Raw genomic sequence first — 17,062 nt, forward strand, 5'->3', positions numbered from 1 at the left:
CCCACAGAAAGGCAGCTAGCACAGGAATCTGACAGGGAGCTCAGCACTTACACAGACATGCGGGTCACACAGTCACAGACTGACACCCAAACAGACAGGTCCCCACATAGAAAAACACTTACCAGTCCGGATGGCGTGGGGAGCCTTCTCTAGCGACCAAACCGCTGTACTGAGGACAGGGAGTGTCGCAGTCAGGACGCAGTGGACTGCGGTGCGAAACCGCAAATGGTGTCCGGTGAGGTAGCCACCTCACAGGCAGCATCCCTGCAGCGAACAGGGATGGGTCGTTCAATGTGCCAGGGAAACCTGGGCGAACGCTCGATGGCAGGCTGGGGAAACCCCTGGCACTCAGCCCTGGGAACCAGGGTGGCCAGTCAGAGACCCAGCTCCGCATGATCATCTTCATCCGAAGAAAACTAAACTAATGCTGAGAAAAGAACAGCTAAGTAAAAGAAAGAGAAAAATACTTAAAATAAAATCAAAAAAGGATAGAAGGCTGAGACTGAAAGCCCCAGCACAGGATCAGCCAGCTACTCCTAAGCTAGGCAATTGAAAACTGAGTTGAGGATGCTGGAAGCAAGGAGGTATTGACTGAGGGGACCGCCCCCTAGGGGTGTGATATGCTAAAAGCTTTTATATTAACAAATCTTGTTGCCTAGCTACTCCTATGGATCAAAGGTCAATACCCATTGGTGAAGATTATGAAGGGGCGGCGACTGTCGGAGGACGTAAGAGAAATATATATATATATATTTTTTTCAAAATTGTCCCTCTTTGTTTATAGCGCAAAAAAATAAAAATTATCAAATACCACCAAAAGAAAGCTCTATTTGTGGGGGAAAAAAAAAGACAATTTTTATTTGGGTACAGCGTCGCACGACCGCTCAATTGTCCGTTAAAATAGCGCAGTGCCGAATCGCAAAATAGGGCCTGGTCAGGAAGGGGGCAAATCCTTCTGGTCTTAAAGTAGTTAAAATAAATGTTTATTATAATCTGTATTGTAAAGAAACATTAAACATCTGCATTTTTTCTAACCAACTGACTGTATAAGGCATTTTACCTCGGAGTGAATGCATCAAGAAGCCACGCAGTAATGCTTGTTCCTGGAAGACCGTTCCGCCGGCATCCCTTTCCACTGCAGTCTCATCATACATCTTTTTCCTAAACAGAAGAAAAGGATAAGCTGGGAGGTAATTTTACTAGTGATAGTAAGGAGTATAGATTTCATCTTTTTGAAGGAGGGGAGGAGTGGTAGAGTTTCCACTGGACATTTCACTTAAACAGCAATGACCCAACCAGACCTATCCAGTCACACATAAACTTTCAAGTTGACACAAGTTGCAATGGGGCCACCTATCGATTTGTACAGGCTGCCAATGATCCACAACAGTTCTAAAATTGCCCATGCACTGTAATGCACTAACATGTTCAAAGTGCGTTAATGTGAGCATTGAAGCATGTGTTAAAACAACACATAGATGTGAATGGGCCCTACAGATTTCCAGCTGCAGTTACCAGATATTGCCTTATTGCAGTCTCTGCAGATTAGGCCCCCATGCAGGCTCACTAGATAAAAATACAAGTATTAACTTCTTCCCATCCGCGCTACAGCCTATATACGGCTGCAGCGCAGACTTGAATTTTCGGGAGGCCGTTTTTAAACGGCCTCCCAGAAGCAGTCTCCCCGCGCGCTCCCGCGAGCGCGCATCGGGGGAAAATCTGTGTCGGCCGTGTCCCTTGGACACAGCCGATCACAGATCGTAGTGAAAGGCCAATCACAGCGGCCATTCACCACGTGATCGGACCGTCCAATGAGAGATGATCTCATATGTAAACATATGAGATCATCTCTCATCGCCGGCTCTCCTTCCTCACACGGAGCCTGCAGTGTGGGGAAGGAGGGAGAGCTGCACAGAGCTGGGGACAGAACAAATGTAATCAGGGCACCGATCACCAGTGCCCTGATTACTAGAGATAAAAAAAAGCATACACACAGTGCCCGCCATCAGTGCCCCCCATCAATGCCCACGATCAGTGCCCATAGTGCTGTCAGTCAGTGCCCATCAGTGCCTGCTCATCTAGGCACTGATGAGCACTGACTGGCAGCACTATGGGCACTGAGTGTGGGCACTGATGTTGTTGCCCATCAGTGCTCATCAGTGCCGCCCATCAGTGCCACCCGTCAGTGTCCATCAGTGCCATCCGCCAGTGCCCATCAGTGCCATCAGTGCCGCCCGTCAGTGCCGCCTCTCAGTGCCCATCAGTGCCGCCCATCAGTGCCGCCTCTCAGTGCCCAGCAGTGCCACCTCTCAGTGCCCAGCAGTGCCACCTCTGTTCCCAGCAGTGCCGCCTATCAGTGCTCATCAGTGCCACCTATCAGTGCTCATCAGTGCGGCATATTAGTACCTCCTCATCAGTGCCCATAAGTGCCACCTCATCAGTGCCCATAAGTGCCACCTCATCAGTGCCCATCAGTGCAGCCTATCAGTGCCCATCAGTGCCGCCTCATCAGCGCACATCAGTGAAGGAGAAAAATTTATTTTCAAAATTTACACGCAGAAAATAAGAAAAACTTTTTTTTTTTTTTCAAAATTTTCTGTCTTTTTTCTTTTTTTTTTTGTAAAAAATAAAAAACCCAGAGATGATTACATACCACCAAAAGAAAGCTCTATTTGTGTGAAAAAAATGATAAAAATGTCATATGGGTACAGTGTAGCATGACCGCGCAATTGTCAGTCAAAGTGTGAGAGCGCTGAAAGCTAAAAATTAGTCTGGATGGGAAGGGGGTTTAAGTGCACAGTAGGCAAGTAGTTAAAGTGAATTTGTCCCAACAGAAATACTCTTCCATTGGCTTGAAAACTTTGATTGCATGTTTGACCGTATTTCAAAGGGTAAGAGTACTTTCAAGCCAAGGTGGCCTAGCCTACCACATCACCATAAGTGCCCATTTACAGATATTTGTCTAGAGCTGGCAGGCCTGTCTTGCTGGAACACACAGCAAATCTGTGCTCCAGAATTTCTTTAACTTTGCTCTGTGCAGCTCTTTTATTTCAAATGGAGCCAGCAGCACATCTGCAGGCACAGTAAAAGAAATCCCAGAGTGCAAGATATAAACAAAGGAGAGTCCCATCTGGTGTCTATAAATCAGCCATGCTTTTAAACCAAATACTCATTAAAGAGAGTCTACTCAAGACCATTTCTACAACAATTTTCCAACATAATGGGATTTTTGGTTTACAACCCTAATTTCAAAAAAGTTGTAACACTGTAAAGTCTACATAAAAACAGAATGCAACTATTTGAAAATCTCATAAACTCTGTGCTTTAGTGACAATAGAAAACATCAAATGTTTAAACTTAAACCATTTTAAGAAAAAAATAGGATAGTTTTAAAATTTTTAAATCTATCCAGATGACAACTTTTTCAGGGCAGGGCCTTGCATATTTTAGCAGGACAATACTAAACTGCATATTGCATCTATGACAACAGCATGGCTTTGTAATAAAAGAGTTTAGGTACTTAACTGGCCTGCCTGTGGTCCAGACCTTCGACCAAATGAAAATATTAGGCTCACCTTGAAACTAAATGTTATATATGTCAAAGATGAGCCGGGACAGTTGAGCTGTTAGAATCCTATATTATGCAAGAATGGGACAACACTCTGCTCCCAAAACTCCAGCAAATGGTCTCTTCAGTTTCCAGACATTTACGGAATGTTGGGAGGATGGAGAATGAAGAAGGAATGCCGCACCATGTAAACATGGCCCTGTCACAACTTTTTCAAGATCAGTTGCTGCCATAATTACAAAATTACCTTTTTTTTATTTTCTTAAAATAGTGCATTTTCTTAGTTTAAACATTTGATGTGTTTCCTATTTTTTATTGTGAATAAAATATGGGTTCATGAGACTTTCAAATCAGTGCATCCTATTTTATGCAGATTTTATAGTGTCCCAACTTGTTTGGAATTAGGGTTGTACCTGGAAAGTCCTTTTCTAGGAGTACATCACAGGACACAGTATCTTGATATCTATTACGATAGTTATGTTGCCACCTTCAAGTGATTGGACACTGGCAAAAAAAATTGGATTTTTGACTCACCGTAAAATCCATTTCTCGGATGATCGTTGACGGACACAGCACCCACCCCTCTGTGGAGTTGTAATTCTTCTAACACTGATTGTAATAAAACTGAGTACCTATAGAACAGAGAGGGAGTACACCCCCTGGGACTGCCCATAGGCCTAGCCAGACTTTTTTTCTGCCTAGTGTCCTACTCCTGAAGAGGGCAGTGTAAACCAATGGTTAAGACTATCAGAAGCTGTGTCCGTCAATGAACACCAGAGAAATGGATTTTATGGTAAGGTAAGAATCCCATTTCTCTTTTGTTCATTGACGGACACAGCTTCTGATCTTGTTAACCATTGGGACGTCCCACAGCAGTGTTACACATGAGGGGTGGGAACAGCAAAAAAAATTCCCAAGGCTAACTATAGCCAACCGGGCAAACAGGAGCTCAACCAAAACAACTGGAGCTCGCTTGAAAAAAACAATACACCCTCAAAGAAGACCAGATCCTCTAAACCGCAGCCTGCAAAAACCTTGCGGCCAAAGGAAGTATACGCAGATGCCAACACATTCACTGTATAGAACTTTGTTAAAGTGTGTATCAACGACCAGGAGGCCGCCTTGCAAATCTGCATCACTTGGTGCCTGATGACAGAAGGCCCAGGAGGCATTAGGCGCCTGAGTAGAATGCGCCTTGACAGAGAAAGGAGAAACCTGACCCTTGATGGAGTAGACCTGAACCCCCGTCTATCTGATCCATCTGGAAATGGTCGCAGAGGAAATGGATAGCCCTTTCCGAGGCCCATCCATGACACAAATCGGGAATATGACTTACTAAAACACTCGGAAGCTGCCAGGTACACCCTAATAGCCAGGTCCAGATCCAAGACATGCAAAGCAATTTTTCTTCGGATGTGCTGGCCTGGGACACTGGGAAGGTAACACACTGTCTTCATTCAAATGAAAAACAGAGACAACCTGAGGAAGGAATGATGGGACAGTGGCGAAGAACCACTTAATCACTGTGAACCACCAGTAAGGTGAATGAGAGGATAACGCCGCCAATTCCGCCACCTTGGGCTCAGAGGTGAAAGCCACCAAAAAGGCCACCTTCTGGGACAGCGTAAGCAGGGGAATCTTCTGAAGAATCTAAAAAAGAGGCTTCTGTAGGACAGAGCACCAAATTAAGATCCCAAAGCGGCAACAGAGACAGCACTGAAAGTGTCAAGTGCCTAACTCCCTGAAGAAAAGTACGCACAAGGGAGTATGTGGCCAAGGACCGTTGAAATAAGACCGCCAACTAACCCTTGATAGTTCTAATGGCCAGTTTCTACTCAACCCCTCCCGTTGAAGGAAGGTCAAGATCCGAGCCACAAAACAAGAGCGAGTATGAACCCCAACAGACACACACCACTGAACTTACGTCTTCCGCATACGATGGTAGATTTTCCTAGAAGTGGGTCTTCTAGCTTTTACCAGTGTTGGAAACTCCGACAAACCTCTATCCATCAGCACCTGGCGTTCAACAGCCAGGCCGTCAAAGCCAGTGACTGTAAAACAGGATGCAAGATTGGTCCTTGGGAAAGCAGATCCTCCCTTAAAAGGAAGCATCCTAGGAACGTCGGAAACCAGCCACACCAGATCAGCATACCAAGCCCGGCGAGGGCAGTCCAGGGCCACTAAGATGACCGGAATCCCTTCTGCCTCAATACTGCGTAGAAGTCTTGGCAGAAGCTTGAGAGGAGAGAAGGCATAAATGAGACGATACTCAACCACGGGCCACAAGCGCATCTGTGGCGTCCGCCAGAGGATCCCGTGACTGAGCCACAAACCTCTGCACCTTTCTGTTGAGCTGGGAAGCCAACAGATCTACCTCAGGGATGCCCCACCAGAGACACAACTGATGAAACACCTCCAGATAAAGGGACCACTCTCTTCTTAGTCTGACGCCTGCCGACGGAAGTAATCTGCCTGCCAGTTTTCCACCCGGGGAATGTGTACAGGGGCGGTGCGTCTGTACAGGGGCTGCAGCGCGCTGTGATAGGTACAGAGAACTCCCCGGCCTGGATGTGACGTCAGCTGCCGGGAGAGGAAACGGGTGGTGCGTCTGTACAGGCCAGGGGCTGTGATAGGATAGTACCTATCCTATCACAGCCCCTGGCCTGTACAGAAGCACCGCCCGCTTCCTCTCCCGGCAGCTGACTGTAATGTTCTGGTACCTTTGGGTACCCTAATTACTCTTTCATAAGTGTATGCGCCCCACCATTCTCTTTTGGTAAGGTGCGCATACACCTTTAAGACTGATGCTGTCATCACTGAGCGCCGGACTGGATGGCTATTTAGATCGCCGGCTCTCACTCACATGTGTTCGTTCAAACTGCTTTGTGCCTTGATGCTAACCTGTCTTGAAGCTCTCATGCTTGCAAGCATACCTCGCTGTCGGAACCACGCTGCGCTGATCCCTGTATCCCGCTACCGGATCATCCGCTCTTGCCGAACCTCTCCTCTGCTACATTGCTATTAGTGATAAGTACCCCACAGGGTAAACCTCTATAACTTTCATACTAAAGCTTACACTATCTAGCTCTGCATACTAAGGACTATTACTACATCTGCATTATCTAAGATTGCTAGCTCTTGAGCCTACTACCACCTGTTCTTGCACTGGGTTGATCTCTTTTGTATGTCCACCTGCTACTCTGTCATCTGCTACCATACATGATTGCTAAACCTATCTGCATCCCATCTGCTACTATCTTACTTTCAAGAACATTTCCTTTCAAGTGTCTGTCATCTACCATCTCTACCCAACCTGTCTCTTCAGCCTATCATCACTGTGTTACTATATACATAAGTCACTCTAGGAAACATCTTATTGAGTGTGTGTATTTACTTGCTGAATTGCGATCATCCACACATGATGAGTCATTGAGAGTTGGGAATGGTGTCTCAGCGTTTCTCTACATGACTACTGAAGTGGAATATTTCTGCAGCTGAAAATCCACATCATACATAAAACGCAGGAGCGTTACAGATTGAACGAACCTCAAATGGATTCAGCAGAAATAACCACTCAGATGACACAATTAAAACAGCAAGTACCTGCGTTAATACACGCACTTGCTGAATTAAAAGAAGACAATCAGGCTCTGTCGCAGCAGGTAATTAGACTGACACAACTTACCACTGCTCAGTCCCCTGAACCCAAAATAAATCCTCCTTTGGTATTTACAGGCGATCGCAAAAAATTTAGCGAATTTAAAAACGCATGTGAGTTACTTTTCTTGCTAAAACCCCGTACCTACCTTACTGATCACATTAAGGTTTGTACTATTATTTCTTACCTAACAGGCGATCCTCGGGCCTGGGCAGACTCTCTTTTTGAGAAAAGCGACCAGCTTCTCAACTCCTATGCCTTGTTCCTAGCAGAACTCACTAGCCTATATGATGATCCCAATAGGCAGAGTACTGCCGATCTTCAATTAAGATCCTTGAAACAAGGTGGGAGACCTGTAGAAGACTTTGTCGCAGAATTCAAGAGATGGACCCTTGATTCAGAATGGAATGATGCATCTCTGAAATCCCAATTTAGGCTTGGCCTATCAGAGGCCGTTAAAGACGAGCTCGCCCGAGCGGATCTGCCAAAAACCCTGGATGCATTGATACAACTCAGTATCACCATAGATAGAAGACTACGAGAAAGAAAGGCTGAGAAAATGGGAATGTCATTATCCAGTTCTTCTCGGATTTCGGCCGTTGACCCCGTTCCTATGGAGGTAGGAACCATACGCCCACCTCTATCAACTATGGAAAGAGCCAGAAGACGATCTGGTAATCTCTGCTTGTACTGTGCATCCCCGGATCACAAGATAAACGTCTGTCCCCTAGTCTACAAAAAGAAGGGTGAGTGTTCACATGTCCTCCTAGGGGGATTGACAACTTCAATCACTAACCCTTACCTTTCTGTTTGCTTAACATTACAGTGGGACCAGAACAGGATTACTACTAAGGCCATGATTGACACAGGATCTTGTGGAAATTATATTGACATACGTTTTGCTGCTTTAAATAAAGTTCCTATTATTTCTAAACTTAAACCTGTCTCAGTGAGTCTTATTAACGGTGTTCCTTTATCCTCTGGTCCGATCACTGATCAGACACAGGCACTCCTAGTCACTACTAACGGGTCTCATATGGAGACCACTACCTTCGATCTAATACCTTCACCCCACTTTCCCATTGTTTTGGGACTTCCCTGGTTGCACACACATCAACCAACCATAGATTGGAAGGAACGGACCCTGACCTTCCTCTCTTGCTATTGCGAGGGTACGTGTAACCTCCCGTCTTTCGGGAAGATCCTGTCTGTGGTGACAGATGAGATTGCACCACTATGTTATCAGGATCTCTCTGAGGTTTTTCTTGAGAAAAATGCTCAAGCACTACCTCCCCATTGAGACTATGATTGTAGCATTGATCTACTCCCAAATAGCAAATTGCCGTTCGGTCATGTTTATCCTCTTTCACAGGATGAACTTTCCCATCTCAAAGACTATTTGGATGAGAATTTGGAAAAAGGTTTTATTAGACCTTCCACTTCTTCCACAGCAGCAGGACTCTTTTTTGTCCGCAATAAGGACTCAAGTCTCAGGCCTATCATCGACTATAGGCAATTGAATGCTATTACAATAAAAGATCGCTATCCTCTACCGCTTATCCCTGAGCTCATTGAGCAGGTGCGTGGAGCTACCTATTTTTCAAAATTGGACCTGAAAGGAGCATACAATCTCATTCGAATCCGTGATGGACACGAGTGGAAGACTGCATTCAGAACCAGATACGGATTGTTCGAATATCTTGTAATGCCATTTGGGCTATGCAACGCCCCTGCAGTTTTTCAACGATTTATAAACGATATTTTCAGAGACTTACTAGATGTCTGTGTTGTGGTATATCTGGACGATATACTTATATATTCACGATCCCTGTCTGAACACATAAGACATGTAAGACTAGTATTATCGAGATTGCTTGCACACAACCTTTATGTGAAACTGAAAAAATGCTTGTTTCATAAAGAAGAGGTACTGTTTCTAGGCTACATCATATCCAAAACAGGAATCGAGATGGACATGAGTAAGATATCCTGCATTCAGGATTGGCCTACACCAACCACACGCAAGGCGCTACAGCGATTCCTTGGATTTTCGAATTTCTACAGGAAGTTCATTAGAAACTTCTCTGCCATTGTGAGACCCCTCACACAGCTCACTAGCATTAAAAAACCATTCAAATGGTCAGATGAAGCAAATAAAGCTTTTCACCTGTTAAAGACAAGGTTTACTTCTGCTCCCATACTACGCCATCCAGACCCATCCCTCCAATACATTCTGGAAGTAGATGCGTCAAACATGGCAGTAGGAGCAATACTCTCCCAACGACCAACTCACACTTCACCACTTCATCCAGTCGCCTTTTTTTCTAAATCCCTAAGCAGTCCAGAGATAAATTACCCCGTGGGTGAAAAGGAACTGCTTGCTATAAAATTGGCTCTGGAGAATTGGCGACATCTACTCGAAGGCACCCAATTACCAATACTTATATACACGGACCATAAAAATCTCCAATATCTTCAGACTAACAAAACTCTCTCGCACCGACAGGTACGATGGTCACTATTCTTTCTAAGGTTTAACTTCCTAGTGACCTACACACCTGCAGATAAGAACAAAAAGGCGGATGCACTGTCACGACTAGCTGAAGAAAACTGCTTCGAAATCCCTTCCGTTCCTATAATACCTCACAAACGCATTATTGGAGTTGTCCGTTCCTTGAAGGAAGAGGTTTTGCATGGCATAAGTTTGGATTCACCCCCACCACAACTAAATACTGATGCAGAAGGCTTCCTCTACTACAACGACAAACTTTACATACCACCTACCATACGCACCAAGATCTTGGAATTATCGCATTATGTGCCTATGGCAGGACATATGGGTATGACAAAGACTCTTTATCTGATTACCAGGCAATTCTGGTGGCCTGACATGAAAACATCTATACAAAAATTCGTCTCTTCATGCAATGTCTGTGCCAGGTCCAAAATTGACACTACGAGACCATACGGTCTACTATGCAGTCTACCAATACCCCAAACTCCATGGGAAGTTGTGTCCTTGGACTTTATAGTGGAATTGCCTCCTTCCAAAGGATTTAATACCATCTTAGTGTCAGTGGACCATCTGACAAAAATGGCACATTTCATTGCTATTCGCAGACTACCTTCGTCCAAACAAACGGCAGAACTCCTGATAAAACATGTCTTTAAGTTACATGGTATCCCAAAAACTCTTCTGTCTGACCGTGGATCACAATTTATTTCCAAGTTCTGGCAAGAACTATGTCACATACTACGGATCGAGCGGAAGCTCACTTCTCCTTACCATCCGCAGACCAACGGACAGACTGAAAGAGTCAACCAATGCATCGAGCAATATTTACGTTGTTACACTTCTTACCAACAGGATGATTGGGTGGATCTTCTCCCTCTGGCAGAATTTGCCTACAACAACGCAACCCACAGTACGACCAAGCAGAGTCCGTTCTACTTGAACTATGGGTTTCATCCCTCTATTCTTCCACCACGCATCCTTCCTTCAAATAACCCAGTAGCTTCAGACTATCTTACCCAAATAAAGGACTCTCTGGGTTTGCTTAATACTACCATTGCACACGCTCATAGTCAACAAAAGAAGTACTATGATCTTCGCAGAAGACCTTCTCCTCAGTACGCTATCGGGGACCTCGTTTGGCTCTCAACAAAAAATTTAAGACTGAAAATACCTAGCAAAAAGCTTGGACCTCTGTTCTTGGGACCTTTCCCAATCAAGAAACTTATTGGAAAAGCTGCAGTACAGCTTACATTGCCAATAGACCTCAAAATACATCCCATTTTCCATGTGTCGCTACTGAAGCCCCATGTTCCTGACCAAGGAATAAGGCCTACTGTCCCACCTCCTCCTCCTGTACAAGTTGAAGGTGGAGAAGAATATGAGATAAAAGATTCTGGATTCTCGTATCCACAGAGGAAGACTTCAGTACTTGGTTCGATGGAAGAACTATGGGCCCCAAGACGACACCTGGCTAAACACCTCTGACATACATGCCTCTAGATTAATCCGCAATTTTCATGCGAAGTACCCAGACAAACCAGCTCCAGAGGCCTTCAGGAGCCGGCCTTAAGGGGGGGGTACTGTAATGTTCTGGTACCTTTGGGTACCCTAATTACTCTTTCATAAGTGTATGCGCCCCACCATTCTCTTTTGGTAAGGTGCGCATACACCTTTAAGACTGATGCTGTCATCACTGAGCGCCGGACTGGATGGCTATTTAGATCGCCGGCTCTCACTCACATGTGTTCGTTCAAACTGCTTTGTGCCTTGATGCTAACCTGTCTTGAAGCTCTCATGCTTGCAAGCATACCTCGCTGTCGGAACCACGCTGCGCTGATCCCTGTATCCCGCTACCGGATCATCCGCTCTTGCCGAACCTCTCCTCTGCTACATTGCTATTAGTGATAAGTACCCCACAGGGGAAACCTCTATAACTTTCATACTAAAGCTTACACTATCTAGCTCTGCATACTAAGGACTATTACTACATCTGCATTATCTAAGATTGCTAGCTCTTGAGCCTACTACCACCTGTTCTTGCACTGGGTTGATCTCTCTTGTATGTCCACCTGCTACTCTGTCATCTGCTACCATACATGATTGCTAAACCTATCTGCATCCCATCTGCTACTATCTTACTTTCAAGAACATTTCCTTTCAAATGTCTGTCATCTACCATCTCTACCCAACCTGTCTCTTCAGCCTATCATCACTGTGTTACTATATACATATGTCACTCTAGGAAACATCTTATTGAGTGTGTGTATTTACTTGCTGAATTGAGATCATCCACACATGATGAGTCATTGAGAGTTGGGAATGGTGTCTCAGCGTTTCTCTACATGACTACTGAAGTGGAATATTTCTGCAGCTGAAAATCCACATCATACATAAAACGCAGGAGCGTTACACTGACTGACGTCACATCCAGGCCGGGGAGTTCTCTGTACCTATCACAGCGCGCCGCAACCCCTGTACAGACGCGCCGCAGCCCCTGTACAGACGCACCGCCCGCAGCTGACGTCACATCCAGGCGCGGCGCGCGGCGGTGGTCCGTTACTGGGGAGTTAGGTGGTTCCTGTGCGGCGGACTACGAGCTGGCTGGACCCCCAGGGTGTGTGTAGTTACGCGGGGGCTGGCTGGGGGCTGGCTGCACAAGCGGAAAAAGTACTTTCAAGTTCTAATATCGAACGTTTTATCGTTATTGCTATCGATCATGTGACTATCGCGATACATATCGGTATTGTTTTATCGCCCAGCCCTACTGGGAGTATGGACAAAGTTTTATGTTGTGTTTTATGATTACTCTTACATATAGAGAAATCATCCTTTAATTTTATTATACCAAGTATTGGGTTAATTATCAAAAGAGGTGTGTCTCTGACCTCACCAGTTTAGGTATAGAATATCCCGACCAATGGGAATAATGTTTCATCCCTCTGGGTTTAACTTATGGTAATTTTTATAGCCCTTTGTTCTTACCATATAAAAGAACACCCCAGATATGACACATTACATTGCCCAACATACAATACACATACATCACACACACTACTACATCCCCTCGATAGACTCATCCAGACATACTCCATCTTGGTCCATCATTCATCTGAAACTTGAAGGGAAGCCACCATCTTAAGAAAGGCATCCATCTTAGGACTCTGGTAACGACCATTTGAAGCTAGCGGTCATCTTAAGTGTGGTAAATATAACTTGCTATGTTATTTGATTTTATTCAATATTGTTTATTCCTTCCTTATATGTTTTATATTGCATATTTAAGGGTAATATGATTACAATCCCAGCCATATAAACCATAGTAGATTTTTCTCTAAAAAGCTGATTTTTGTTTTTATACATTTTTATTAATATCAGATTTAGCGCATTACTGCAAATTTAGTCTTCCGTTTTGCATGGCTTATTCTCACTCCATCTGCAGTGGAATGACTTTGGGCTATGTGATTCGCAGACAATTGTGGTCTGTTTATATAGAACACCTATGGTTTGTGCTTTACCTGGAGAAATTGTAATCTTGCTTTCGTTTTACTTTCACTTTCATTATTGAGCTAAACATCACATTGCATTGATTGTTTGAAGTTAATATTTTCTGAAGAGTTATCTTTTTGTGTCATTTCTTGTTTGATCATATATCGTGATTACATGTCTGGTGAATAAATATTTTTATATATATTCCTTACTGTAGACTGTACTCACTAAGATTGGTATATGCTTTTAAAAAGAAATTAATCAATTAAAAAGAATTCACGACATTGGTTTGTGGCAATAGGTGAAGATTCTCCTTTCTTATAGATCTTTGCTTATTAACCATAAATAGACACTGTTATTCAGAGCAGTATAAATATTCTGACATGATGAAGTACGAGCGCGAATGTCTAATTTCCATTCCTTGTGTTCTTTAGCCCAAACAAGTCTCTTCTGCTTGTTGCCTTTCTTTGGCAGTGGTTTCCTAGCAGATATTCTACCATGAAGGCCTGATTCACATAGTCTCCTCTTAACAGTTGTTCTAGAGATGTGTCTGCTGCTAGAACTCCGTGTGCCATTGACCTGGTCTCTAATCTGAGCTTCTGTTAACCTGTGATTTCTGAGGCTGGTGACTCGGATGAACTTATCCTCCGCAGCAGAGGTGACTCTTGGTCTTCCTTTCCTGGGGTGGTCCGCATGTGAGCCAGTTTCTTTGTAGCGCTTGATGGTTTTTGTGACTGCACTTGGGGACACTTTCAACGTTTTACCAAATTTTCGGACTGACTGACCTTCATTTCTTAAAGTAATGATGGCCACTCGTTTTCCTGTACTTAGCTGCTTTTTTCTTGTCATAATACAAATTCTAACAGTCTATTCAGTAGGACTATCAGCTGTGTATCCACCTGACTTCTGCACAACACAACTGATGGTCCCAACCCCATTTATAAGGCAAGAAATCACACTTATTAAACCTGACAGTACACACCTGTGAAGTGAAAACCATTTCAGGTGACTACCTCTTGAAGTGTGACTCTACAATTTTCATAGTCATAGTCATGAAAATAAAGAAAACTCTTTGAATGAGAAGGTGTGTCCAAACTTTTGGTCTGTACTGTATATGTATTTGTTTGGATATATTTTCCTGAACATATTCTCTTGTGTGTGTATATATATATATATATATATATATATATATATATATATATATATATATATATATTTTTTTTTTTTTTTCTTTATATAAAACTATAAGACAAATTATTTGTAATTGTTCACATATTATGTGTTCTTCTATTAGGTTAATCATTGGATACTACTGACAATGTGTTGAGGAATGGACTCGCTATATTTATCCACATCCTAGCCTTTCAAATAATTAATTGAAAAGGTCTGTTGTCTTATTTGCTAATTGATGGCTGAATATATTCCTAATTAATATTGAAACATAAAAGTGTGTGTATAGCCAACGTGTTAGATGTTTTTCTATCTGAAGAAGGGCGCTATCATACCAGCCCGAAATGATTATGTGAAATACTTCTGAGATGTACTGAAATGTACTTTATGGAATTTTTTCCAATAAATTTTACATGCAGCAATCCCTGTGGACCTTTTAAATTTTATTACAGCACTCAGTCTTTCTAGGTATAAGTCTATGTGCATGGCACATCTTGACTTAGCAATATTTGAAAAAACACTCCAACTCCATCAGATTGCAAGGGCATCTCCTGTGCACAGCCCTCTTTAGATCATCCCACATATTTTCAATCGGATTCGGGTCTGGGCTCTGGCTGGGTCATTCTAAAACTTTATTCTTCTGGTAAAGCCATTCTTTTGTGGATTTGGATGTATGCTTTGGGTCGTTGTCATCCTGAAAGATGAAACTCCTCTTAATGTTCAGCTTTTTAGCAGAAGCCTGAAGGTTTTGTGCCAATATTATTTGGAACTGTTCATAATTCCCTCTATCTTGACCTGTCCCAGGTAAAGAAACAGCCCCAAAGCATGATGCTGCTGCCACCACCATGCCTAACTGTGGGTATGGTGTTCTTTTGGTGATGTTCACTGTTGTTTTTGCGCCAAACATATCTTTTGGAATTATGGCCAAAAAGTTCAACCTAGGTTTCATCATACCATAACACATTCTCCTACATGCTTTTGGGAGACTTCAGATGTATTTTTGCAAAATTTAGCCAGATGTGGATGTTCTTTGCAAGAATAGGCTTCCCTCATGCCACTCTACCCCATAGTTCAGACATATGAAGAATACGGGAGATTGTTGTCACACGTACCACACAGCCAGTACTTGCCAGATATTCCTGCAGCTCCTTTAATGTTGCTGTAGGCCTCTTGGCAGCCTCCCTGACCAGTTTTCTTCTCGCCTTTTCATCATATTTGGAGGGACGTCCAGTTCTTGGTAATGTCACTGTATTGCCATATTTTCTCCACTTGACGATGACTGTCTTCACAGTGTTACATGGTATATCTAATGCCTTAAAAATTCTTTTGTACCCTTCTCCTTACTGATACCTTCCGAGTTACAAGAGGGTGTGTACACTTATGCAATCACATTTTATGCTGAATCTATTTTATTCAGTTTAAAACAGTATAAACAAAGAGTGGAAACATGTGAGTAACAGTCTAAGAGGCACTCAGCGCTCTAGTAGAATGAGCCTTCACAAGGAAAGGAGAACCTGACCCTTGAGCGAATAAGCCTGAAGAGCCATCTGCCTGATCTATCTGGATATGGTCGCAACAGATGCAGCCAAACCTTTTCGAGGTCCTTCAGTAAGCACAAAGAGAGTCCAATCTCCTAAAAGATTCAGTTACCGTCAGATAAACCCTTATCACCCGAACCACATCCAGAGAATGCAAGGCAATTTCTTTGGGATGCTTAGGCTTAGGACATAAGGAAGGCAACACAATGTCTTCATTAAGATGAAAATCCGACACCACCTTAGGGAGGAAAGAGGGATTAGGTCGGAGAACCACTTTATCTCTGTGAACCAACAAATAAGGCGGACGACAGGACAGCGCCGCCAACTCAGACACTCTGCGAGCAGAAGTAATAGCGAACGAGAAAGTCAGCCTTCTGTGACAAAGAAAGCAGATAAATCTCCCTCACATTCTCAAAGGGAGGCTTTTGAAGAAAAGACAGTTTATGTCTCTCATCAGCAGCTTCACATGGCATTACGCGTTGCGCTCATCACGCCTCCTTGGGGGTATATAGGGGAGGTCTTTGCACCAGGAATTGCAGATTCGCTCAGTCGATTTATCCCACACCACTGGCTTCACATTTGCATGCCTTGGCAGACTTCCACTCACTCTGGTGCATTTTTTTTTATCCCCTATGTATTTCACACTTTTATACCCCTATACATTTCTCACTCCTCCTTGACTCTTTTTTGCCACACTTTTTATTGGTATCACTGTTTCTTTTTCCTCCACTCCTCTGGTCTCCATCTGTTTCACTACACACCCGTTTTTCTTTTTATCTCTTGTTCTATACTCCTGCTTGTGCTTTACTATATGTCTATTACACAGATACTCCCTATACTCTATTACTATATATAGTAGATGACCTCATTTCATTATTTTTACATATTCTTATATACATATATATTTGTTACAGCAAACCGCTATGGAGCACAAGCGATATCTTCCCACAGTTGATACACGACACTTATCTCCCACATGTCCCCCCCTTGGAGGCCTTCAACTCCCGGATCAGGCGTTTGCGGCCACTACCTGGGGGTTGCACGGGTCTCTCATCCTTGCTCAGCCGATGTACTTATCCGTCGCTAGGTCCATTTTAAATTAATTTTATGATTACTGCATTGTATTT

At 43.5% G+C, this 17,062-nt stretch overlaps 1 protein-coding gene across 1 annotated transcript in view; it reads right to left on the minus strand.

The window, feature by feature from the left end:
- The window catches only part of GPAT2 (glycerol-3-phosphate acyltransferase 2, mitochondrial), a gene marked incomplete at its 5' end in the record, with an annotated part of 339,381 nt that overhangs the window by 161,655 nt on the left and 160,664 nt on the right, over nucleotides 1-17,062 (minus strand). The window contains one exon of the mRNA XM_082253675.1: nucleotides 1,061-1,161. Coding sequence (XP_082109801.1) covers nucleotides 1,061-1,161 — 101 coding nt within the window. The remainder of the gene's footprint in view (nucleotides 1-1,060; nucleotides 1,162-17,062) is intronic.

This window comes from Pelophylax lessonae (genome assembly GCF_965119305.1).
Source record: "Pelophylax lessonae genome assembly, chromosome: 4".
Taxonomy (NCBI): domain Eukaryota; kingdom Metazoa; phylum Chordata; class Amphibia; order Anura; family Ranidae; genus Pelophylax; species Pelophylax lessonae.